Raw genomic sequence first — 27504 nt, 5'->3', positions numbered from 1 at the left:
ATTCCATGTGAGAAATTGCCAAGAAACTGAAGATCTTGTACAACGCTGTGTACTACTCCCTTCACAGAACAGAGCAAACTGGCTCTAACCAGAATAGAAAGAGGAGTGGGAGGCCCAGGTGCACAACTGGAGGACAAGTACATTAGAGTGTCTAGTTTGATAAACAGACACCTCACAAGTCCTCAACTGGCAGCTTTATTATATAGTACCCGCAAAACACAAGTCTCAACGTCAACAGTGAAGAGGTGACTCCGGGATGCTGGACTTCTAGGCAGAGTTCCTCTGTCCAGTGTCTGTGCTCTTTTGTCCATCTTCATCTTTTCTTGTTATTAGCCAGCCTGAGATATGGCTTTTTCTTTGCATCTCTGCCTAGAAGGCCAGCATCCCGGAGTCGCCTCTTCACTGTTGACGTTGAGACTGGTGTTTTGCAGGTACTTTTTAATGAAGCTGCCAGTTGAGGACTTGAGGCGTCTGTTTCTCAAACTAGACACTCTAATGTACTTTACCTCTTGCTCAGTTGTGCACCGGGGCCTCCACCTCTTTCTATTCTGGTTAGAGACAGTTTGCATCCCGGATATCAGTATTAAGATATAAGGTTCACAAGAGGTCATTCAATACAATTTATTTCATAAAGACCTTTTACATCAGCAGTTGTCACAAAGTGATTTACAGATACCCAGCCTAAAACCATAAAGAGCAAGCAATGCAGAGGCAGAAGCATAGTGGCTAGGAAAAAGTCCCTAGAAGGCAGGAACCTATGAAGAAACCGAGAGAGGAACCAGGCTCATGTGGCCATGAATGCCAGATAGATATTCAAGACGTTAAAACTTTCATACATAACCAGCAGGGAGAGATAAAAACAGCGATGGCTGTAGAGGACAAACACTTCAACGCTTCAAGATTCAACATCAATTGACTTTTCAGAGTCGGGCATTCGAAGTGGATCACAAGAGTGTACAAGAGTCATCTTGTTTAGCTTTTGAGCATTTCAATGTATTACATTCATCCAGCAGAGCCTTCTGATTCTGGGTACTGGCGTCCCTTTCCAATTGATTATTCCTCTTTATCTCCTCGATCTCTTGTCTCATTAGGTCAGCCTTCTCCTTATGGCCCTTCTCCAGGAGATCTTTCTGCTCCTGCATCCTGCGTTCCAGCGTCCTGTTGAACTCCTGCTGCTGTTGCTTCCTCTCCTCCTCCATCTTCTCTTTCATCTCCTTCAAGTACTTCTCCTGGCTAATGCGATTGTTCTCAATTCTGCGCTTCATCTCTGCCTGTTGCTCCCTGAATGCTGCCTTCTCCTGCTCCAACTCAGCTGTTTTCTTCTTCTCAGCTGGAAGAGCCAAGGAGAGAAAGAAGTAGGACAACTGGACAACTCATTTTCTCATACAGATTCATGCACATTAATAAAACCCTCTAGAGTCTATTGGCGCAATGGTGCGTCAATCTAAGTAACATAATACAATATACCAATTAAAATCTGTCAGTTAAAGCTAGATGTATATTTGCATTGGGCTGCGTCTCAATCCACCACATCCATCTATGTCACCGTTCCTCATCAGAAGGTGGAAAGGGGCAGATCTACAGCGCTGTTTGTCAGATCAGGAGACATCCAGAAAAACGGGTCTTCTCATGAAAACATCGAACGGTTTAGCCTACAAACTAATATGACCATAGAAAGGGGAGACTCCCACCAACACGATGGCATTCCCCATTTTGCTCTACGACCACAAGTGTCACGGGACTCATCTGAAGGTACCAGTTTAAAAAAGGAAGTAGCTTTTTGCCAACAAAAACAATTGTTAAATATTTGTCCCAAAAAACCTATATATATATTTTTCCCCCTGAGCTTTGTTATATCACTTAGATTTAGGACAGATATTTCAAAACCTTATTCCTTATGATTTCAGTTTTGATGAACTTTTTTTGCTATTTCAGAGTGCTCTATTTAATGTGTTTCTAGGGGCTATAGTAGTAAAGGCCAAATTCAATATTTTATTATAAACAAATGTTTTATACTTTTTTATACTTTTAAGAATTAATCAAAGAACAAATGGGCGAGATGATCGTTGCTGGACCAGGCAAACACATTTTGAGTTATTTTGTAAATCAACTTTATCACCACTCTAAATTACCCACAACAGCACATATTGCATGTATGAAGTTTGAAGAGGGGCGATTATTCAGTGCTTTGCAGTGGTGGGCTGGTTCATAGCTAGGGCCTGGTCTATTCCCCTTGATTTGAAAGAGAAACTGCCTGTAAAAAACAGACTTCTCATTTAGAAAACAGCCTATGAAGCATCGATATGAGTCCAACATTTATTCTACTATTAAAATGTAGTAAAAAGCGTAAAAAGGATCATTTTGGTCATGAAGTCAGTCTCGCACAGAACAGATGTAAATGAAGGTTGGGTTTGTTTCAATCCTGCCCACATGCCCACTGCTGGCAGCACTCAGGTAATCATCAAATCAGAATGCAGCTGCATGCAACCCGATCTCCATGCCTGTGGTAAATTTGGGTTCAATTTGGATATCCCTATGGCGCTAGTTAGTCGGGCAACAGTGCATTCAAAAAGTATTAATACCCCTTAGACTTATTCCACATTTTGTTGTTGTTTTGTTGATTCAATTTTTTTTCTCACCTACCTACAAACAATAACCTACAATCACAAAATGTTTAAACTTAAAAAAAAAAAAAAAAATGTTTTTGTTAAAACTCGCGCAAAATTTCAACGTCCTGCTACTCATGCCAGGAATATAGTATATGCATATGATTAGTATGTGTGGATAGAAAACACTCTGAGGTTTATAAAACTGGTTAAATCATGTCTGTGACGATAACAGAACGTGTTTAGCAGGCGAAACCCCAAGGAAAACTTTTCACAAAAAAAATCACTCCGCCAGTCTCTGTATTGTTTATGGCAAGCGAAAATAGATAGGGCCCTGTTTACAATGCCTACAGCTTCCACACGATGTCGCCAGTACTGGCATTTACATTGAAGTAAATCCTTGGTCAGATGAGAAATAGGCACTTCCTGTTATCGACCATACAAGCGGATGTTTGGAGAGAGAGAAAATGGAGCATCATTTCCAAACGTGCTGCTATTGAATACAGATCGACCCGTGATCAATTTGATCGGTTATTAACGTTTACTAATACCTAAAGTTGGATTACAAAAGTAGTTTGAAGTGTTTTGTCAAAGTTTATAGGTAACTTTTTTAATTTTAAAAAATGACGGTGCGTTTTGGAACGGTGCTTTTCCATGGATCAGACGGGCTTCATAAATGGACATTTTGGGTGTACATGGATGGATTTAATCGAAAAAAAGACCCAATTGTGATGTTTATGGGACATATAGGAGTGCCAACAAAGAAGCTCGTCAAAGGTAATGAATGTTTTATATTTTATTTCTGTGTTTTGTGTAGCGCCGGCTACGCTAATTATTTTGTTTACGTCCCCTTCAGGTATTTTGGGGTTTGCATGCTATCAGATAATAGCTTCTCATGCTTTCGCCGAAAAGCATTTTAAATATCTGACATGTTGGCTAGATTCACAACGAGTGTAGCTTTAACTGAGTACCCTGCATGTGTGTTTTAATGAAAGTTTGAGTTTTATCGAGTACTATTAGTTGTCACTCTGAATTTCCGCTGATGTTGATCCCTGTACAGGGACAGCAGCTGTAAAAGGTTAACAATTACAAGCATACCCATAACATGATGTAGTCACCACTTGCTTGAAAATATGGAGAGTGGTACTCAGCAATGTGTTCTATTAGATTTACCCCAAACATAACACTTTTCATTCATGACAAAAAGTGAATTTCTTTGCCACATTATTTGCAGTATAACTTTAGTGCCTTTTTGCAAAAGGAGGCAAAAGGAGGCATGTGGAATATTTTTGTTCTGTTCATCTTTTACCTCTGTCAATTAGGTTAATTAAGTTAATAATTATTGTGAAGTAACTACAATGTTTTTGAGCCATCCTCAGTTTTCTTTTATCACAGCTATTAAACTCTGTAACTGTTTTCATGTCACCATTGACCTAGTGGTGAAATCCCTGAGCGGTTTCCTTCCTCTCCGGCAACTGAGTTAGGAAGGACACCTGTATCGTTGAAAAGACTGGCTGAATTGATACAACATCCAAAGTGTAATTAATAACTTTACCATGGTCAAACGGATATTCCATTTCTGCATTTATTATTTTTATTATCTACCAATAGGTGCCGTTCTTTGCGAGGCATTGGAAAACCTCCCTGGTCTTTGTGGTTGAATCTGTGTTTGAAAAAGTCCAGTTGTGGGAATACTTTCTGAAGGCACTGGAAATAAAATCATATCATTCAAAATAGCAGATACTAGCAAAATGCTTATTCATGAAATCTGTCATAATTTATATGTTCTAGTTGGCCACACACACTTTTTACTCCATAATACTTAAAGTTGTATTTTTGGGCGGGGCCTGGTATTAGGGTGCGGGGCCACTGGTCTTGTTTGCATCTTCTGAACATTAGCCTAACACAGTTGATTTTTATTTTATAATTGGAAGAAAAAAAACATTGAGGTGTGGCTTACCTTGGATTTGTTTCTCTTTTTCAGTCAGTTTTTTGTCAGCTTGCAGGATGGAGCTGGACTCTGCACTCTTGTCCTTCAGGAACTGCTCCAGAACCTCCTCAGCCTGCAGAAAACAGGTCTTATAGGTTGTTGTATTGATTTTGATTCAAACCGTAACCAGGTGACTAAAATTAGTTGAAATGTTGGTCATCATTACTGACTAATGATGGATGGTTTTTGATTCTCTAATACAATACGTTGTTGATGTTGTTTGGTTTCCAGCTCTTACCCTGACTCCTTTGTTGGGCTCGGCCCGGTACTGTGCCACTATGTTGTCATGGTGATTGCAGTAAAGCCCATAGCCTCCTGGTGTGGCGTACGTCCCCTCCTTCATCCCCTGATCCATCAGAGCAGACAGATTCTCCAGAAGAGCCTTGCACTTCTTCTCTGAGGCATCCCTGTTCTGTTTGAAAAGGTTGGCGGTGTGGTTGCTAATGGCCTCCTGAAAGATTTATTGGGAATTTTCAGATTCAGGCATATGAACCCCGGTATGCCATGTTACTATAGTGAGTAATTGTTACATATTGGCTCCATATCTATATTAGGCTTTTATTCAATATAGTGTCATTTTAATCCAAGATTAAACATCTAATCTGATCAATGATTTTCACTGTAGTGTTCTTTTGTATCAAGAAGTTAATTGATTGAGGAATTGCACTGATTGGCCATATTCCACCTGGTGTCCCTGGTGTTACTGTTGATGATTATAATTGTGTTGCATAAGCTAATCAATCATGTACCAGGCACAGATCTAGAATGATGATCCATACCGCAAGAGCTTTCAAGAACTCCCCATTTTCGTCTTTGAAGGATCGCTTCATGAACGCTTGTGTGGCCTGGGTCTCTGATTGAAGGTGGTTCTCTGACAGCTGATTGATGTCCACTGGGAATAAGGCCTTCACATCCTCCATTCCCTTCTGGTACACAGCCAGGCCCTCATCCACAGCAGCCTGGTTCTCAATTTTAGCCATGGACAACACAGCATTCTCCAGACAGGGCACATTGCCTTGGGCAATGGTCTCCACATAGGTGGTGACCAGGTGGCCCAGCACTGCAATCAGATAGAGATGGGAGGAAAAATATGTATGTTTGTATTTAGTGCACAAAACATTTCAGAATTAACAATTGTATCCATTTTCACATACTGCACTGTAGGTAGATATCTGACTCACTCTCTCCAGTCAATGTGTGTCCCCCTATAACAGTCTTCATACGGCTCTCCTGGAAAATGAAATGGCAGAAAGTATCTGCGACCTCTCTGAAGCTTCCAGAAAGCTCAGCCTCGTCCATGGAGTCCAGTCGGTGCATGTTGTCAGGAGTTGTAGGGGAGGGGAACACAAAACACTTGCGTGAGGGGAAGAAGTTCCGGATGCACTCTCGCAGGAAGTTGTAGTCACTGATCTTTTTACCATAACCTGAAAGATAACATTGGCATTACTAGATTTTATAGTACATACAGATCTTGGGTGTGTCCCAATAACATCTCCTTTCTCCTCCAACCTATTAGAGCTCTTGCACCATGAACTGACATGTTGTCCACCCAATCAAAGGATCAGAGAATGAATCTAGTACTGAAAGCATAAGTTACAGCTAGCTAGCACTACAGTGTATAAAGTGTGGTGAGTAATGGACGTAAAGAGAGAGAAAGACAATAGATTAACAGTTAACAAATGTAGTTCTTTAAAAATGAAGGAGATGCAAAAGAGAGAGAGAGCAATATTTGCTTGCATTTTTGAAACTTTCGAATGCAACGAGCTAGATTAACTTACTCAAACATCAGGCTAAAACAGTGAGGGATGCTATGTTAGCTAGCTGGCCATGGCTATCCAACACTGGAACTCGTCCAAGGTAAACTTGTGGTTTTATGAATTAATTGCCAACGGGGCCTGCAGGTGTAACTGCTAAACTGTTTGCTGACTGTACACTGTACTGGATGATTGTAGCTGGTTTACTATAGCATTAGTTCTAGTAGCAATGTTGTCTACCTATGACGTTAGATAATATGGTGACAATGATGTAGGCTGTGTGTAGCGGTTAGTGGCAATGATATGAAGGTTTCGTTTGGTTTGGAAAGGTATTTTTCGTCTGGTCACTGACAGCTGATGTGTTGTCTACTGAAGTCCACAAGTGAAGGGAAAAGGTGAGAGGAGGAGAGAGCATAGATGTGAGATGTAATTATACAATGAACAAAATGATCATGCTGTTTGTATGTGTTACCGTGTGATCAGAGGTGTATTCATTCCCCCGATTCTGTTGAAAAACATTTCTGAAATGGAACAAAACGGGGATAAACACACTACGTTGTAAACTTTCATTCATAGGCTAGGTTGTAGCAACCTCATGATGTGTGTAGGGAACATTAAAGTATCATGTAGTAGCCTAAACCTATCAATATTACATTGAACAGGTGAATGGAATATGAATGACAGTCATCCAATATGCTGTAATAGAAATAAGGCCAAGCTCATAAACATCACCGACCGCCACTGTTTCATTCATCTGCTTGCTCTTATATTGAGCTTCACAATGAAGTTTTTACCATTTTCCTTTTAAAACAACCAGGACTACAAGTACAACATAAAAATTGCAGTTGCATTCGTGAGTTATATTGTGAATGTCAATAAAAAAATAAGGTCCGCCTTAACAGACAAAAAATAATTCAAAATAATTCTGTAAGTACAGCAATTGTTTTCTCAGTGGGAAATGAATATCCAACTCATCAGTGACAAGTGTGTGGAGTTTGGAGATTGTGACAGCAACTATGTGATCTTATTACAGTATTATAGACACCATGTCCTGGGATTTACTAATGTCTTCTAAATTAAAAAAAAACTTAGCTTCCAACGACTCTTGTGTAGCTTACATGTGTGTTTGTGAGTGTCTCAGCTTTTCATATTGGGGTCATAATTGTCTGTAGCTCAAACTGTTGGCACATTGCAGACGTTTTTTTGTGAGGAGAACCGTTTTCAGGATCCTTTCTTGTCACACAAACTCCACTCTATCTCAGCCCCCATTAATCACACAGGTTAATGGTTGGTTTCTGCAGATGAAGAAGGAATAGACACATCTGATTAAAAAGTATGTAGCTCATAAAATAAGGGGTTGGAAGTATTAAATCACGCTGGTGTGATTGTGGGACTCAAAGCGAGATGGATACAAATAATATGCCTATTGCTGATTTATCATGATTATACTGTAATTTGTAAATAGTAGAGGCCTGAGAGAGTGAGGTATATTTAAGCAATAAGGCCTGAGAGAGTGAGGTATATTTAAGCAGTACAGCCTGAGAGAGTGAGGTATATTTAAGCAGTACAGCCTGAGACAGTGAGGTATATTTAAGCAATAAGGCCTGAGAGAGTGAGGTATATTTAAGCAATAAGGCCTGAGAGAGTGAGGTATATTTAAGCAATAAGGCCTGAGAGAGTGAGGTATATTTAAGCAGTACAGCCTGAGAGAGTGAGGTATATTTAAGCAGTACAGCCTGAGACAGTGAGGTATATTTAAGCAGTACAGCCTGAGAGAGTGAGGTATATTTAAGCAGTACAGCCTGAGAGAGTGAGGTATATTTAAGCAGTACAGACTGAGAGAGTGAGGCATATTTAAGCAGTACAGCCTGAGAGAGTGAGGTATATTTAAGCAATTAAGGCCTGAGAGAGTGAGGTACATGGCCCAAATACCATGGCTTAGTGTAACGGCTGTCTAGGTGTGGTGAAGGAGAGTCGGACCAAACTGCAGCGTGTATATTGCGATCCATGTTTAATGAAAAAATAAACGTAAATATGAAATAAACACAAAACACTACAAAACAATAAACGTAATGAAAACCGAAACAGCCTATACTTGTCAACTAAATACAGCGACATGAACAACGACACATAGGACAATCACCCACAAACACACAGTGAAACCCAGGCTACCTAAATATGGTTCCCAATCAGAGACATTGACTAACACCTGCCTCTGATTGAGAACCATATCAGGCCAGACATAGAAATAGACAAACAAGACATCCAACATAGAATGCCCACCCAGTTCACGTCCTGACCAACACTAAAGCAAGGAAAACACACACGAACGATGGTCAGAACGTGACACTAAGTGCTGTTCTAATTTACGACGCCACGCAGAGTCCCTGTATACAACCCTTAGCCGTATATAGCCCAAATATAACAAACCCACGAGGTGCCTTATTGCTATCATAAACTCGGATACATTCTTCCAATTATTCTGCTCTTCTCTTTGGTGTGAACAGGAACGATTCACGCTACTAAATCAAACAATTGGAAAACGAGACGGACTTGTGTTGCTCTAACTAACCTTTCCCTTAGTGGTAGAGTGCTTACCCACTGGATGTTGTGTGCTGAAGTTTTACTTGTTCTTATACATTTTCTAATCACAAACCATTAGTTATTATTCAATTTGCTGGTTTAAGAAAACGACAAAGACGACGATGACTAAGCTGGATTCGGGGTCGAGATCATGATCCCAGTCTTGTGCTTATAGCATTTATCTGAAAGATTCTCACGATCTGTGTGTGGAGTGTTAAGGGTTTGGAGGGTTCACAAGAGGTCACTCAATCAAATGTTTTTTATAAAGCCCTTTTCACATCAGCTTTCATAGATAACCAGCAGGGTCAGATAAAAACAATGATGGCTATAGAAGACAAACACTTCAACACTTCAAGACTCAATATCAGTTTACTTTTCATAGTCAAGAATTCAAGGTGGAGTAGATCACATTACGATACAGGGCTGCTGAGGAACAAGTCGTTCAACAACTTGTACAGGGGCCTGTGATCTATTGTTGAGCTCCCTCATTAACATTTCCATCTGTTTATTCTGTCCCTCAGCCTGCTGATTTAAGAATTCCATCAGACCCTTCTGATTCTGGGTATTGGTCTCCCTTTCCAATTCATCCCTCTTCTTTATCTCCAAGATCTCTTGTCTCATTAGCTCAGCCTTCTCCTTATGGCCGTTCTCCAGGAGATCTTTCTGCTCCTGCATTCTGCGTTCCAGCGTCCTGTTGAACTCCTGCTGCTGTTGCTTCCTCTCCTCCTCCATCATCTCTTTCATCTTCTTCAAGTACTTCTCCTGGCTAATGCGATTGTTCTCAATGGTGCGCTCCATCTCTGCCTGTTGCTCCCTGAATGCTGCCTTCTCCTGCTCCAACTCAGCTGTTTTCTTCTTCTCAGCTGGAAGAGCCAAGGAGAGAGAGAAAGAAGTAGGACAACTGGACAACTCATTTTCTCATACAGATTCATACACATTAATACCCTCTAGAGTCTATTGGCCAACAGTGTGTCAATCTAAGTAACATAATAAAATAATACCCATTAAAATCTGATCGTTTTAAGCAAAATGTATATTTGCATTGGGCTGCGTCTCAATCCACCACATCCATCTATGTCACCGTTCCTCATCAGAAGGTGGAAAGGGGCAGATCTACAGCGCTGTTTGTCAGATCAGGAGACATCCAGAAAAACGGGTCTTCTCATGAAAACATCGAACGGTTTAGCCTACAAACTAATATGACCATAGAAAGGGGAGACTCCCACCAACACGATGGCATTCCCCATTTTGCTCTACGACCACAAGTGTCACGGGACTCATCTGAAGGTATCCCGGTACCAGTTTAAAAAAGGAAATAGCTTTTTGCCAACAAAAACAATTGTTAAATATTTGTCCCAAAAAACCTATATATATATTTTTCCCCCTGAGCTTTGTTATATCACTTAGATTTAGGACAGATATTTCAAAACCTTATTCCTTATGATTTCATTTTTGATGAACTTTTTTTGCTATTTCAGAGTGCGCTATTTAATGTGTTTCTAGGGGCTATAGTAGTAAAGGCCAAATTCAATATTTTATTATAAACAAATGTTTTATACTTTTTTATACTTTAAGAATTAATCAAAGAACAAATGGGCGAGATGATCGTTGCTGGACCAGGCAAACACATTTTGAGTTATTTTGTAATTCAACTTTATCACCACTCTAAATTACCCTCAACAGCACATATTGCATGTATGAAGTTTGAAGAGGGGAGATTATTCAGTGCTTTGCAGTGGTGGGCTGGTTCATAGCTAGGGCCTGGTCTATTCCCCTTGATTTGAAAGAGAAACTGCCTGTAAAAAACAGACTTCTCATTTAGAAAACAGCCTATGAAGCATCGATATGAGTCCAACATTTATTCTACTATTAAAATGTAGTAAAAAGCGTAAAAAGGATCATTTTGGTCATGAAGTCAGTCTCGCACAGAACAGATGTAAATGAAGGTTGGGTTTGTTTCAATCCTGCCCACATGCCCACTGCTGGCAGCACTCAGGTAATCATCAAATCAGAATGCAGCTGCCTGTGGTAAATTTGGGTTCAATTTGGATATCCCTATGGCGCTAGTTAGTCGGGCACCAGATTGGTATACAGTACATTCAGAAAGTATTCATACCCCTCGACTTATTTCACATTTTGTTGTGGATTAAAGATATGTTTTTCTCTCAATCATCTACACACTACAATGACAACATGTTTTAAACTTTTTTTAAATGAAATACAAAAATGTCTAATTTACATAAGTATTCACACCCCTGAGTCAAAACAGAATCACTTTTGGCAGCGATTACAGCTGTGAGTCTTTTTGGGTAAGTCTCTGAGAGCTTTCCACACCTGGATTGTACAATATTTTCCCATTATTATTTTCAAAATTCTTCAAAGTGGTTGTGTTGTTGAACATTGCTAGACAACCATTTCCAGCCATAGATTTTCAAGCAGATTTAGGTCCAAACTCTAACTCGGCCTAAACTGTGACTGTCATCTTCATAAGAATTTCCAGTGTAGATTTGGCCTTGCGTTTGAGGTTATTGTCCTGCTGAAAGGTGGGAAGCTGAACAAGGTTTTCCCCTAGGATTTTACCTGTGTTTAGCTCCATTCCATTTATTGTTTATCCTGAAAACTACAAAGTTCTTAACAATTACAAGCATACCCATAACATGCAGTCACCAATATGCTTGAAAATGTGGAGAGTGGTACTCAGTCAATTAGGTTAGTACTGAGAAGTAACTACAATGTTTTTGATCCATCCTTTGTTTTCTTCTATCACAGCCACACTCTGTAACTGTTTTAATGTCACCATTGGCCTAATGGTGAAATCCCTGAGCGGTTTCCTTTCTCTACGGCAACTGAGTTAAGAAGGATGCCTGTATCTTTGTAAAGACGGGGTGAATTCCATCCAAAGTATAATTAAGAACTTTACCATGGCCAAAGGGATATTCAGCAGCTACTTTAATTATTTTTACCCATCTACCAATAGGTGACCTTCTTTGCGAGGCATTGGACAACCTCCCTGGTCTTTGTGGTTGAATCTGTGTTTGAAAAAGTGGGAATACTTTCTGAAGGCACTGGAAAAGAATCATATCATTCAAAATAGCAGATACTAGCAAAAATCTTATTCATGAAATCTGTCATAATTTAAATGTTCGAGTCGGCCACCAATAATACTTTCTACTCCATAATACTTAAAGTTGTATTTTTGGGCGGGGCCTGGCATTAGGGCGGAGCCACTGGTCTTGTTTCAATCTTCCGAACATTAGCCTAACACAGTGGATTTTTATTTTATAATTGGAAGAAAAAAAAGATTGAGGTGTGGCTTACCTTGGATTTGTTTCTCTTTTTTAGTCAGTTGTTTGTCAGCTTGCAGGATGGAGTAGGACTCTGCACTCTTGTCCTTCAGGAACTGCTCCAGAACCTCCTCAGCCTGTAGAAAACAGGTCTTATAGGTTGTTGTATTGATTTTGATTCAAACCGTAACCAGCTGACTGAAATTAGTTGAAATACTAAATTGTTTATTACTGACTAATGATGGATGTTTTTGATTCTCTAAAACTATGATGTTGCTGTTTGGTTTCCAGCTCTTACCCTGACTCCTTTGTTAGGCTCAGCCCGGTACTGTGCCACTATGTTGTCATGGTGATTGCAGTAAAGCCCATAGCCTCCTGGTGTGGCGTACGTCCCCTCCTTCATCCCCTGATCCATCAGAGCAGAGAGATTCTCCAGAAGGGCCTTGCACTTCTTCTCGGAGGCATCCTTGTTCTGTTTGAAAAGGTCGTCGGAGTGGTTGACAATGGCCTCCTGAAAGATTTATTGGGAATTTTCACATTCAGACATGTGAACCCCGGTATGCCATGTTACTATAGTGAGTAATTGTTACATATTGGCTCCATATCTATATTAGGCTTTTATTCAATATAGTGTAATTTTAATCCAAGATTAAACATCTAATCTGAGCAATGATTTTCACAGTAGTGTTCTTTTGTCTCAATAAGTTAATTGATTGAGGAATTGCACTGATTGGCCATATTCCACCTGGTGTCATTGGTGTTGCTGTTGATGATTATACTTTTGTTGCATAAGCTTATCAATCATGTACCAGGCACAGATCTAGAATGATGATCCATACCGCCAGAGCTTTCAAGAATTCCCCATTGTCGTCTTTGAAGGATCGCTTCATGAATGCCTTTGTGGCCTGGGTCTCTGATTGAAGGTGGTTCTCTGACAGCTGATTGACGTCCACTGGGAATAAGGCCTTCACATCCTCCATTCCCTTCTGGTACACCGCCAGGCCCTCATTCACAGCAGCCTGGTTCTCAATTTTAGCCATGGCCAACACAGCATTCTCCAGACAGGGCACATTGCCTTTGGCTATGGTCTCCACATAGGTGGTGACCAAGTGGCCCAACACTGCAATTAGATAGAGGTGGGAGGAAAAACATGTGGCACTAAATATTTAGGAAAACCTCTCTCTTTTTCACATACTGTCCTGTAGGTGGATGTCTGACTCACTTTCTCCAGTCAATGTGTGTCCCCCTATAACAGTCTTCATACGGCTCTCCTGGAAAATAAAGCGGCAGAAAGTATCTGAGACCTCTCTGAAGCTTCCAGAAAGCTCAGCCTCGTCCATGGAGTCCAGTCGGTGCATGTTGTCAGGAGTTGTAGGGGAGGGGAACACAAAACACTTGCGTGAGGGGAAGAAGTTCCGGATGCACTCTCGCAGGAAGTTGTAGTCATTGATCTTTTTACTAGTACCTGAAAGATAACATTGACATTACTATATTTTATAGTACATGCAGATCTTGGGTGTGTCCCAATAATATCTCCTTTCTCCTCCATCCTATCAGAGCTCTTGCAGCATGAACTGACATGTTGTCAACCCAATCAAAGGATCGGAGAATGAATCTAGTACTGATAACATAAGCTACAGCTGGCTAGCACTACAGTGTATAAAGTGTGGTGATTAATTGACTCAAAGAGAAAGACAATAGTTTAACAGATTTAAACAAATGTATTTCTTTAAAAATGAAGGAGAAGCGATAGAGTGATAGAGTGCTACATCTTCTTATATTTTTTCTACCTTCACTTAGCTAGTGAATGCAGCTAGTTAGATTATCCTACTCAAACAACCAGCTAAAACAGCAAGGGATGCTATGTTACCCAGCTGAATGTCTATCCAACACTGGAACTCTTCCAATGTAAGATTTTGGTTTTATTAATTTATTGCCACCGGGGCCCACCGGTTTAACTGCTAAACTGCTTGCTGACTGTTAACTGTAACGTTACTGCATGAATGTAGCTGATTTAGTAACACCTTACTTCTATTAACTACAGTGCCTTGCGAAAGTATTCGGCCCCCTTGAACTTTGCGACCTTTTGCCACATTTCAGGCTTCAAACATAAAGATATAAAACTGTCTTTTTTTGTGAAGAATCAATAACAAGTGGGACACAATCATGAAGTGGAACGACATTTATTGGATATTTCAAACTTTTTTAACAAATCAAAAACTGAAAAATTGGGCGTGCAAAATGATTCAGCCCCTTTACTTTCAGTGCAGCAAACTCTCTCCAGAAGTTCAGTGAGGATCTCTGAATGATCCAATGTTGACCTAAATGACTAATGATGATAAATACAATCCACCTGTGTGTAATCAAGTCTCCGTATAAATGCACCTGCACTGTGATAGTCTCAGAGATCCGTTAAAAGCGCAGAGAGCATCATGAAGAACAAGGAACACACCAGGCAGGTCCGAGATACTGTTGTGAAGAAGTTTAAAGCCGGATTTGGATACAAAAAGATTTCCCAAGCTTTAAACATCCAAAGGAGCACTGTGCAAGCGATAATATTGAAATGGAAGGAGTATCAGACCACTGCAAATCTACCAAGACCTGGCCGTCCCTCTAAACTTTCAGCTCATACAAGGAGAAGACTGATCAGAGATGCAGCCAAGAGGCCCATGATCACTCTGGATGAACTGCAGAGATCTACAGCTGAGGTGGGAGACTCTGTCCATAGGACAACAATCAGTCGTATATTGCACAAATCTGGCCTTTATGGAAGAGTGGCAAGAAGAAAGCCATTTCTTAAAGATATCCATAAAAAGTGTCGTTTAAAGTTTGCCACAAGCCACCTGAGAGACACACCAAACATGTGGAAGAAGGTGCTCTGGTCAGATGAAACCAAAATTGAACTTTTTGGCAACAATGCAAAACGTTATGTTTGGCGTAAAAGCCACACAGCTCATCACACTGAACACACCATCCCCACTGTCAAACATGGTGGTGGCAGCATCATGGTTTGGGCCTGCTTTTCTTCAGCAGAGACAGGGAAGATGGTTAAAATTGATGGGAAGATGGATGGAGCCAAATACAGGACCATTCTGGAAGAATGATGGAGTCTGCAAAAGACCTGAGACTGGGACGGAGATTTGTCTTCCAAGAAGACAAAGATCCAAAACATAAAGCAAAATCTACAATGGAATGGTTCAAAAATAAACATATCCAGGTGTTAGAATGGCCAAGTCAAAGTCCAGACCTGAATCCAATCGAGAATCTGTGGAAAGAACTGAAAACTGCTGTTCACAAATGCTCTCCATCCAACCTCACTGAGCTCGAGCTGTTTTGCAAGGAGGAATGGGAAAAAATGTCAGTCTCTCGATGTGCAAAACTGATAGAGATATACCCCAAGCGACTTACAGCTGTAATCGCAGCAAAAGGTGGCGCTACAAAGTATTAACTTAAGGGGGCTGAATAATTTTGCACGCCCAATTTTTCAGTTTTTGATTTGTTAAAAAAGTTTGAAATATCCAATAAATGTCGTTCCACTTCATGATTGTGTCCCACTTGTTGTTGATTCTTCACAAAAAAATACAGTTTTATATCTTTATGTTTGAAGCCTGAAATGTGGCAAAATTCGCAAAGTTCAAGGGGGCCGAATACTTTCGCAAGGCACTGTATGTTGATTATGACGTTAGCTAATATGGTGATAACGATGTCGACTATGTGTAGCGGTTAGCGGTTATGATATGAAGGTTTGGCTTTTTTTGCCTGGTCAGCTAGACAGCTGATGTGTTGTGCACTGAAGTCTACAAGCAAAGGGAAAAGGTGTTAGGAGATGCGAGAAGGAATTATATATTATATATATATTATAATGTGCAAAAGAATCATACTGTTTGTATGTGGCTCCTATGAAAGTGAACTGTGTTTGCGTGTGGTCAAGGGTGTATTAATTCCGCAGATTCTGTTGAAAAACATTTCTTAAATGGAAAGAAACGGGGATAAACATACCTGCATTTGTCCAATGGAAACTCTCGTTTGCAAAAAAAATCTTAAACGTCACTGACCTGTTTCATTCATCTGCTTGATCTTATATTTAGCATCACATTGAAGTGTTTTACCACGCTCTTTCTATGTAGAAGAACCCCTTACAGTATCATAGACACTATGTCCTGGGATTTACTATGATCTTCTATGTAGAAGAACCCCTAACAGTATTATAGACACTATGTCCTGGGATTTACTATGGTCTTCTATGTAGAAGAACCCCTTACCTTCTAACAATTCTTGGGTAGCTTACATGTGTGTGTTTGTGAGTGTCTCAGCTTTTCATATCAGGGTCATAATAGTCTGTAGCTCAAACTGTTTGGACATTACAGATGTTTTTTTGTGAGGAGAACTGTTTTCGGGACCCACCCGTGTCACACAAACTCCACTCTATCTCAGCCCCCATTAATCACACAGGTTAATGGTTGGTTCCTGCAGATGAAGAAGGAATAGACAAATCTGATGCAAAAAAAGGAGTATGTAGCTCAAACACACAATGTTTAAAAGGGGTTGAAGTTAATAAATCACGCTGGTGTGATTGTGCGACTCAAAGCGAGGCCCTACCCGCGCCCCCACCCGGCTCCTGTGTGCTCTCTTGCCAGTTAGGGTGAGGCTACTTGAAGAGAGAGGGCGGCTCCTGTGTGCTCTCTCCACAGTTAGGGTGAGGCTACTTGAAGAGAGAGGGCGGCTCATTGTGTGCTCTCTCACCAGTTAGGGTGAGGCTACCCGAAGAGAGAGGGCGGCTCCTGTGTGCTCTCTCACCAGTTAGGGTGAGGCTACTTGAAGAGAGAGGGCGGCTCCTGTGTGCTCTCACACCAGTTAGGGTGAGGCTACTTGAAGAGAGAGGTCGGACAGATTCGGTGCCTGTGTCTGCCTCGGTCAAGCACCGTTTGCCTCTCTTCCCAGACATGTTGATGAACGTTCCTGTCCCACCCCAGTAAACCGTTTCCTACCTGGACTTTCGAGACTGGGCTAGCTAACCAAGCGCTGCATATAACTAGCTTTTCCTTCCTGCCCACAGTTGAGTTGCTGGGGTAGCTCTCTTGTTAAGAATACGTAGCTTAAATTCGCTTGGTTATTCTAAATAGTCAAAGATGCTAGCTAGCCTTCCTTGCCAGAGCCCCTTTTGCTTCCCGCACCTCAACTCTTTTCATTCCTGGGAATTATATTGAATTACTATTTGCTCCAGTCTGTTACAACAGCTGTCTGTCCCATTCCCAGGTATGTTACAAGGTATTTTGTCACCAGTAGCTATGACTGGTCTGTAGGGTAACCTCCATGATAAGGCTTTTCCCCTTGGTCTATTTTTTAATGCATGCCTTCCAGCACTGGGTGCCAGCCGGTTGCCAGAACGCATCTTACCGCCTAAACCGAGTGAGGCTCATCACTGATAGCCAGAGCCTGTGTACCCAGAGTGGGCTAGGCTTTAGGCAAACCTTGGCACATGAACACAGGTTTTTCAACTGAGATCCACAGTGTTCACGAGTGTAAAAACTGGTGTGTCTCCCACATATGAGTTAGATGAAAAGTGTCCCATCTCCACATTCAGACACACAGTTGTCAAGATTGGTGGAAGAATCTCTCCCAGTCCCAGGATTTCATTGGCCTTGTCAGGCATGATTGTAGATCCTTCAGCCAAAGTCGCGAGAGTACTCCTTCAGGGAACAGTAGTTATAGTCATAAGGCTACACTTTGCATCATACCGTGGTATATTGTCTGATATACAGCTGGAATGCTGTTTAAGCCAATCAGCATCTAGGTCTCAAACTACCTGGTTTATCTGAATGAAAATCACCTTTCTTGAGTTGCAGGGAATTCTCCAGATACTGGTCTGGAGTGATTTCCCTGCCGTCGATCTCGAGCTGTAGAGTGAAATCTCTGACGGTCCACACAAAATTAGGAAAGAACTGCATAAACTGGGTGCCCTCTCCTTCCTCCTCATCGACAGTGGAAGACTTTACCTTGATCCTCTCTGTCAGGTCGTTCACATATCTGTAGGACCGGTTGAGGATTGATACAGCATTTCCCAAAGCTCATGTCAGTGTCATGGACAGTTTCTGTACAGGGACTTGAACTTCAGGGAAATTACAAACAAACAAACTAAGTAATTTTCAGTTTAGATTTCAATTGACACAGTAACGCCATTTGTTTGAAAGTCACCGACTTTGCTTTTCGTCCACATCAGCTCTTCATGTTCACTGAAGCTAAGAATCAATCACAGGAACCGGCATCCTGAGATTTCTCAAACCCTTTACAGTTTCCAGAGAAATAAATGACTACGTAGCACTGATAAACACGACATATGCAACATGCATATAGTATATTTAATTAAATGGAACATATTTAGTTGGTGAATTATGAACATTTAAATGATCTACCATATCACTGATTAGGTCTAGCCTACAATTAAATCATGTTAAAATGTACATACAAATTCATGAAAATGTTCATCACAATTAGCTAGGCTACCACTAATATGGCTGAGATGACTGTCAAAAGCCTAACAAACAAGCAAACTATCATATCAAATACCACGACAGATTATGTCCACAAGAATGGAGCCAAATGTTCAACCAAAAGGATACTGAAGCTTCTCCACAGCATCATTGTCGATGGTCCCTCGACTGTTGTAGACCAGAGTACTGCTTAACAGAATGGCCAGCGAGAAGATCCAGGCATCATTCTTAGAATCCCCCTGAAACAAGTATCACAACATGTATGTGATCTCTGACGACGTAATCATCTTGTTTAAATAATGAGGGTGCAGATACAGTATGTGTTCACTGTGCTTTGTTGGTAAATGAAGGAATGTGAATATGTAATGTGGATTGTAAAGAGATTGAACTTTGACCCCCCACCTTCTCCACGTCCCCCAGTCCCTCTGTATCCAGCAGCACCAGGGTGTGGTCTGTTTTTTCAGGATGAGGGACACACCACATCCAGATGCCTTTAGTCTTGGACTGGATGGTGGCTCCAAGGGCAAAACCTAAATCAACAGAGATTGATGAGGACATTTACAGTATAAATATTAAACCAGCCTATAACACTGTTACAGAGCTGGATCAGAGCTACTGCAGACCTGAACTAGCTAGGTACTAGCAAAGCCCTAGACCAGAGTTAGTTAGTACGGACCAGAACTAGCTAGCTACTAGCAAAGCCCAAGACCAGAGTTAGTTAGTGTGGACCAGAACTACTACAGAACAGAAGGTATGTAAGGGTTTTCCTGTGGTGAAGGAGAAGCGGACCAAATTGCAGCATGGTGGTTATTCATGTTCTTTAATAAAGGAACTAGACATGAAATAACTAACAAAACAATAAATGTGCGAAAACCTAAACAGTCCTATCTGGTGCAAACACAGAGACAGGAACAATCACCCACAAACACACAGTGAAACCCAGGCTACCTAAGTATGATTCTCAATCAGAGACAACTAATGACACCTGCCTCTGATTGAGAACCATACTAGGCCGAAACATAGAAATACCCCAAAACATAGAAAAACAAACAGACTGCCCACCCAACTCACGCCCTGACCATACTAAATAAATACAAAACAAAGGAAATAAAGGTCAGAACGTGTCAGTAACCCCCCCCCCCCCAAAGGTGCGGACTCCGGCCGCAAAACCTTAACCTATAGGGGAGGGTCTGGGTGGGCGTCTGTCCGCGATGGCGACTCTGGCGCGGGACGCGGACCCCACTTCACCATAATCTTAGTCCGCCTTATTGTCTGCTTCCGTGGCCACCTAACCACGGCGACCCCTCTAAATGACCCCACTGGACTGAGGGGCAGCTCGGGACAGAGGGGCGGAAGCGCTTGGCTGAGGGGCAGGGGCTCTTGGCTGAGGGGCAGGGGCTCTTGGCTGAGGGGCAGGGGCTCGTGGCTGAGGGGCTCTGGCGCCTCTGGGCTGAGGGGCTCTGGCGCCTCTGGCTGACTGGCGGCACCTGGCTGACTGGCGGCCCCTGGCTGACTGGCGGCCCCTGGCTGACTGGCGGCACTGGCGGCCCCTGGCTGACTGGCGGCACTGGCGGCCCCTGGCAGACTGCCGGCACTGGCGGCCCCTGGCAGACTGGCGGCCCCTGGCAGACTGGCGGCACTGGCGGCCCCTGGCAGACTGGCGGCACTGGCGGCCCCTTGCAGACTGGCGGCACTGGCGGCCCCTTGCAGACTGGCGGCACTGGCGGCGCTGGGCAGACGGGAAGTTCCGGCAACGCTGGAGAGGAAGGCTCTGGCAGCGCTGGACTGAGTAGCTCTGGTGCCTCTGGAATGAGGGGCGGGAGCTCTGGTAGCGCCGAACAGGCGGGAGACTCCGGCTGTGCTGGAGAGGAGGAAGGCTCTGGCAGCGCCGGACAGGCGGGAGACTCCGGCAGCAGCGCCGGACAGGCGGGAGACTCCGGCAGCAGCGCCGGACAGGCGGGAGACTCCGGCAGCAGCGCCGGACAGGCGGGAGACTCCGGCAGCAGCGCCGGACAGGCGGGAGACTCCGGCAGCAGCGCCGGACAGGCGGGAGACTCCGGCAGCGCTGGAGAGGAGGAAGGCTCCGGCAGCGCTGGACACGCGGGAGCCCCTGTAAGGATGAGCCGGAGAGACAGCTTGGTGCGGGGGGCTGCCACCGGAGGGCTGGTGCGTGGAGGTGGTGACGGATAGACCGGACCGTGCAGGCGCACTGGAGCTCTTGAGCACCGAGCCTGCCCAACCTTACCCGGTTGAATGGTCCCGGTCGCCCTGCCAGTGCGGCGAGGTGGAATAGCCCGCACTGGGCTATGCAGGCAAACCGGGGACACCGTGCGCAAGGCTGGTGCCATGTAAGCCATGGCACTTGGCTCGATGCCCACTCTAGCCCGGCCGATACGCAGAGCTGGAATGTACCGCACCAGGCTATGCACCCGCACTGGGGACGCCGTGCGCTTCACAGCATAACACGGTGCCTGCCCGGTCTCTCCAGCCCCCCGGTAAGCACAGGAAGTTGGCACAGGTCTCCTACCTGGCTTCACCACAATTTCTGTGTGCCACCCCTCCAAGAAATTTTTGGGGCTGACTCTCGGGCTTCCATCCACGCCGCCGTGCTGCCTCCTCATACCAGCGCCTCTCCGCCTTCGCCGCCTCCAGCTCTTCTTTGGGGCGGCGATATTCTCCAGGCTGTGCCTAGGGTCCTTTTCCTTCCAATTCCTCCTCCCATGTCCAGAAGTCTCTCTCGCGCTGCTCCTGCTGCTGCCCGTTACCACGCCGCTTGGTCCTGTTGTGGTGGGTGATTCTGTAAGGGTTTTCCTTAGGTGAAGTAGAGGTGGACCAAAATGCAGCGTGGTGGTTATTCATGTTCTTTAATTTATAAAGAAACTACACATGAGATAACTAACAAAAACAACAAACGTGAGAAAACCTATAACAGTCCCATCTGGTACAAAGACAGGAACAATCACCCACCAACACACAGTGAAACCCAGGCTACCTAAATATGGTTCCCAATAAGAGACAATGACCAACACCTGCCTCTGATTGAGAACCATATCAGGCCAGATATAGAAATAGACAAACAAGACATCCAACATAGAATGCCCACTCAGATCACACCCTGACCAACCAAAACATAGAAACATACAAAGCAAACTATGGTCAGGGTGTGACAGTTAGTTAGTGTGGACCAGAATTACTGCAGACCAGAACTAGCTAACTACTAGCAAAGCCCTAGACCAGAGTTAGTTAGTGCAGACCAGAGCTAGGGGGGAGGGGGAGATAGTTGCCCCATTTTAGGGGGCAAAAAGTATTGGGACAAAATTCACTTTGAATTAAATGGTAAATAATGTATTGTGTCATATTTGTGTCACTTTTGTTGTTAATAAGAATAGTATATGTTTGTAAACACTTCTACATTAATGTGGATGCTACCATGGTTACGCATAGTCCTGAATGAATCGTGAATAATGATGAGTGAGGAAGTACATACCCCCAAGACATGCTAACCTCTCACCATTACAATAACAGGGGAGTTTAGCATTTTATATCATACCTCCAAGACATGCTAACCTCTCACCATTACAATAACAGGGGAGTTTAGCATTTTATATCATACCTCCAAGACATGCTACCCTCTCACCATTACAATAACAGGGGAGGTTATCAAGTTTCTTTAAAATGGTATAAAATACTTCTATGTTTGAGGAATATTAATTGTGAGATTTCTGTTGTTTTGAATTTGGCGCCCTGCACTTTCACTGGCTGTTGTCATATCGATCCCGTTAGCGGGATCTCAGCCATAAGAAGTTTTAACAGTGGCGTGCCGTGGGCCTGGGGCCTGGGCCTTCAGTGAGGTCCTACACAGTCCCACCCAAATTAATCCACCTCTTATTACCATCATTATGATGCCATGGCTCTAGACACTATACATTTAGACAGAAACGCAGTATAACCAGGTGTTGCGTCACCTTGAAATTAACATTTTTATTTAGAGAATTGCAGGTGAAGAGTACAATACAGTACAGTTCAACTAATAGGCAAGAACATAGTCGAGTGCAACAGAGTTATATTAAAATTCTTCTTCTATCCATTTCTGGTCCACAAACTTTGAGCTTTATGTCCAAATAAAAAGTATTTTCAATATTTCCCTATTTTTCTTCACCTTTTCATTGTGCAGCTCCGTTGCCCTGCGCGCTTGTTCGTTGAGCTGTAGATCCATTCGGGTGTCCCCAAAAGTTTTCAAAAGCACCATTGCTTGTAAGTGCCCAGCTGTACTTTGGTGTCTCGTTGCTGTCTTGGTTAGACAACTCAAGTTCGCAAAGCCAGTGTGGCTCCAAACACCAAATTGATCACTTGCAAATATTGCATTCCCAGCAGTACAGTTTGCAGTGCTTCTCGGAGCCTGTGAGCCATTGATAGCGCTCGTAGTTGGAACTTTGAAAGTGACGAACGAACCCCTTTCCCGTCTGTGACAGGCTTTGTAGCGTCGGCGTCGGGCGACCTCACCTTACAATGTCTAACTTTTCTTGGAAAGTTCGTCTTGAGAATGGCGTTATAATTATATCCTCGACCAAATCGATATCTTCTCCTCCTTCCGCCATTGTGGGTTGAAAAAACAGCTTAGTAGTACGCAAATTAAGTTTTCAAATTCAGTTTCCTAGTTCTGCATAGACCTGCCCATATAGGACCTGCCTCTCAATATTGGTAATCCAATCAAAAGACGTGCATGCACTACGCCTGCTAGCTGGCTCCTGTGTAACACTGGAGCCAGCCAGCAGGCGTACAATAGCCAACTCTAAAGCTGATTGGTTGACACAAAATGTTCATTTCCATTCCCTTTAAGCTACAAGCGCCCGCACTGTTGATTCTGAAGGCCTGAGGGCAGATTTTAGACCCCTGGCAACACATGATGGCTGCATATGATTGGATAAAAGATCTAATATAAAGACCAGCCCTCCAAATCTCAACCTGGGGCTGGAAGCAGTGCAACCAAGAGGAAAGCTATGAAATGAAGAGTATAAATCTTACTCTGGGGAGTAATTTAATACATATTTGTGGGAAAATATATTTAAAAATATATATATATTCTGATGATGTTTAGGCCAGCAGAGAAGGCCTTGCTGGCCCTGACGGCCCACCACTGAGTTTTAAGTATACAATTATTATATATATATTTATATACAAATATATATATTACTAGCATTACTTTATAACAATATTTAACAACCAACTCTGTAATTACAATTTTATAACAATATTTAACAACCAACTCTGTAATTACAATGTTGTTACATGGGATACATATGTATTTAAAATGTACTTACCCAGAAGCAAGCAATTTAATCTAAAGTGAGGTGACATGTTGAATTACTATGTAGTTACAATGTAACAACCTTTATAGACAACAGACTAACCAGGAAAAATTAGGTTTGTTTGACATCTCAGTTTGACTTCTCTTTCAAGGTCGAGAAAGGAATTTCAAGGTCGAGAAAGGAATTTCAAGGTCGAGAAAGGAATTTCAGAAGCAGATTTCAATACTTTTGTTTAAATCTATCAAAAGTAGAGAACTTTCCAGACCGTGAGTGGTCTTGTTTCACAACATGTAATGAGGTCATGAAGAAGGGGTCCTTATGGTAAAGCTGACCCTGCTCCTTCATGATTCATTTAAGATTTTAGAAAAATCTGAGTTGGCCAAAATTCTGCACACGTTTTTAAGGAATCACAGTTTTGGGAGAAATACTCCCTGACGTCACAGAGGGCTGTTGTCAGGAACCACATAAGTGTAGTATCTGGGATCTGCAGCTGTTTATATTAGTTACTGTGCTGTTACTAAGCAGTAATGCATTACGGCAGTGTTACGTTACTACACCTAATAGGAAATGCACATGCGCACTGGGGTGCCGGGAACTGTAGAGCACGAGGGGTTTTGACTAAACGAAAACTAACTGTAACAGTCTCCTGCCTGGTCATTTCTCCACAACACAAATATTACAATAAGATAATTTTTAAAACATTTTTACAACCACATTTTGGGAGAGTTTGAAATTGTTATCCTTTCCTCAGGACACGGGCATTTTTGTTCATAGAGAAAACACAGAAATTAGTTAAAACAAATGAATATATACAGTCGAAGTCAGAAGTTAACATACACTTATGTTGGAGTCATTTAAACTCATTTTTCAACCACTCCACAAATGTCTTGTTAACAAACTATAGTTTTGGCAATTCGGTTAGGATATCTACTTTGTGCATATGACACAAGTAATTTTTCCAACAACTGTTTACAGGCAGATTATTTCACTTATAATTCACTGCATCACAATTCCAGTGGTTCAGAAGTTCATATACACTAAGCTGACTGTGCATTTAAACAGCTTGGAAAATTCCAGAAAATTATGTCATGCCTTTAGAAGCTTCTGATAGGCAAATTGACATAATTTGAGTCGATTGGAGGTGAACCCGTGGATGTTTTTCAAGGTCTACCTTCAAACTCAGCGCCTCTTTGCTTGACATCATGACAAAATCAAAAAAAATCAGCCAAGACCTCAGAAAAAATTGTAGACCTCCACAAGTCTGGTTCATTCTTGGGAGCAATTTCCAAACGCCTGAAGGTACCACGTTCATCTGTACAAACAATAATACGCAAGTATAAACACCATGTGAAAACGCAGCCATCATACCACTCATGAAGGAGATGCGTTCTGTCTCCTAGAGATGAACGTACTTTGGTGTAAAAAGTGCAAATCAATCCCAGAACAACATCAAAGGACCTTGGGAAGATGCTGGAGAAAACGGGTACAAAAGTATCTACATCCACAGTAAAACGAGTCCGATATCGACATAACCTGAAAGGCCACGCAGCAAGGAAGAAGCCACGTTTCCAAAACCGCCATAAAAAAGCCAGACTACGTTTTGCAACTGCACATGGGGACAAAGATCGTCGTTTTTGAAGAAATGTCCTCTGATCTGATGAAACAAAAATAGAACTGTTTGGGCATAATGACCATTGTTATGTTTGGAGGAGAAAGGGGAGGCTTGCAAGCTGGAGAACACCATCCCAACCGTGAATCACGGGGGTGGCAGCATCATGTTGTCGGGGTGCTTTGCTACAGGAGGGACTGGTGCACTTCACAAAATAGATGGCATCATGAGGGGGGGAAATTATGTGGATATATTGAAGCAACATCTCAAGACATCAGTCAGGAAGTTAAAGCTTGATCACAAATGGACAACGACCCCAAGCATACTTCCAAAGTTGTGTCAAAATAGCTTAAGGACAACAAAGTCAAGGTATTGGAGTGGCCATCACAAAGCCCTGAACTCATCCTATAGAAAATGTGTGGGCAGAACTGAAAAAGTGTGTGCGTGCAAGGAGGCCTACAAACCTGACTCAGTTACACCAGCTGTCAGGAGGAATGGGCCAAAATTTACCAAACTTATTGTGGGAAGCTTGTGGAAGGCTACCCGAAACGTTTTACCCAAGTTAAACAATTTAAAGGCAATGCTATCAAATACTAATTGAGTGTATGTAAACTTCTGACCCACTGGGAATGTGATGAAAGAAATAAAAACTTAATGGATTGTGGTACCAAAAAAGACTGAGGCACAGATGATGTCCAAACCTGTTTGTAAAGTAAGATATATTTGTCTCTCACCACTTCTCTTCTGAGCCAGCTTGTTCATGAGGTAGGACTTTCCGGTGCGATACAGCCCGACCACAGACACAACTACGACGTTCTGTTTCAGTCCCATCAGGTAGTCGATGGCCTCTGGTTCTACGCAGAGCTCTCCGTCAGCGTTTTTAACAAGGCACATTGGGGAGTCCATGGTCAAGTGGCTTCACAAGATCGCTTAAAAGCAAGTTAATCATCATTAATACTTATTTTACCTCTATAATGCTATTCATTATCATGTCAATAGCAAAATACAACACATTTGGTCATTATAAACCATTTTACTTCTAATAATGATCTGTAACAATAATAAATAGTAAATAGTTTGACAGCATCTTAAGATACAATTCTAATGCAGGGATCTCCTGCTCCAGTCCAGTAGTGACTGGTTCTACAGGCTTGTATTGTAGTCCAGCACTAACATGTCTGATTCAAAATATCAAGGTCCAGGTTTATACAGGCTTCTACTGTAATCCAGCACTAACATGTCTGATTCAAAATATCAAGGTCCAGGCTGAAGATCATCATTAGTAGATAATTTGACACAGGTTTGTTATTGCTATTGATGTTTGTCTGCCAGAGTGATAATACGACATGAGAACAATTCTACAGCCAAATCAGGGTGGGGCAGCTGATATAGATAAACTCTAAAACATATTGATCATGAAGGAACGCCTGGGGTGACAAATGTTATAAATGTCTCTTCATAATTATACAACGATCAGAGTTTTTCAGTTTGGTATCTTTAGTACAAGCAATAGGAAAGTGGTCCCTGAAATCATTTTTAAAAACACCACTGTCCAAGCTCTTATGGAGTCAATTTGTCAGGATTAGGTCAACCAGCGAAGAGTTTGAAGATAATTTTTTTCCATGAATACCTGTGGGTTTGGAAATCAGAAGAGTCAGGTTAAAGTCAGGCTTGATACTCACATATCGTAGTTTCGCTGAGAGTCAAGGATCCTCTGCAAACCAATTTGGCAATGATGGCAAAAGCAGTAAGCAGCAGGCTATTTAAAGGCTGCAGACACTGAAAGTGAAAGTGACCTCCTGTCTTATGAACTCTTTCATTATCGAAGTTATACAATAATGCATCATAACAGAAACTGCTGTGGAAACTACCCCAGAT

At 42.3% G+C, this 27504-nt stretch overlaps 1 protein-coding gene across 2 annotated transcripts; it reads right to left on the bottom strand.

Annotated features, from left to right (window-relative positions):
* Positions 1-929: 929 nt before the first annotated feature.
* LOC100136162 (glycogen synthase kinase binding protein) lies at positions 930-27504 on the bottom strand. Of its 2 annotated transcripts, XM_036958496.1 has the most exons (15): positions 27309-27504; positions 26361-26555; positions 19111-19238; positions 18838-18947; positions 18048-18244; positions 13440-13682; positions 13057-13337; positions 12516-12728; positions 12252-12354; positions 9343-9796; positions 5778-6031; positions 5376-5656; positions 4835-5047; positions 4567-4669; positions 930-1330 (listed from the first exon to the last, which is right to left on the bottom strand). In XM_036958496.1, exons 2-15 carry the CDS (start codon positions 26530-26532, stop codon positions 945-947), a joined length of 3138 nt encoding a protein of 1045 aa, XP_036814391.1. In that variant the 5' UTR covers positions 26533-26555; positions 27309-27504; the 3' UTR covers positions 930-944.

This window comes from Oncorhynchus mykiss, chromosome 22 (genome assembly GCF_013265735.2).
Source record: "Oncorhynchus mykiss isolate Arlee chromosome 22, USDA_OmykA_1.1, whole genome shotgun sequence".
Classification (NCBI taxonomy): domain Eukaryota; kingdom Metazoa; phylum Chordata; class Actinopteri; order Salmoniformes; family Salmonidae; genus Oncorhynchus; species Oncorhynchus mykiss.
This window is presented reverse-complemented; position numbering and strand designations above follow the sequence as displayed.

Coding starts and splice junctions, on each gene's coding strand:
- LOC100136162 (XM_036958496.1), bottom strand. CDS start 26,532: ATGGACTCCCCAATGTGCCTTGTTAAAAACGCTGACGGAGAGCTCTGC. Junction 19,239..26,360: donor GCTGGCTCAGAAGAGAAGTG/GTGAGAGACAAA, acceptor CTGTTGATTTAG/GTTTTGCCCTTGGAGCCACC. Junction 5,048..5,375: donor AGTTCTTGAAAGCTCTTGCG/GTATGGATCATC, acceptor TAAATCTTTCAG/GAGGCCATTAGCAACCACAC.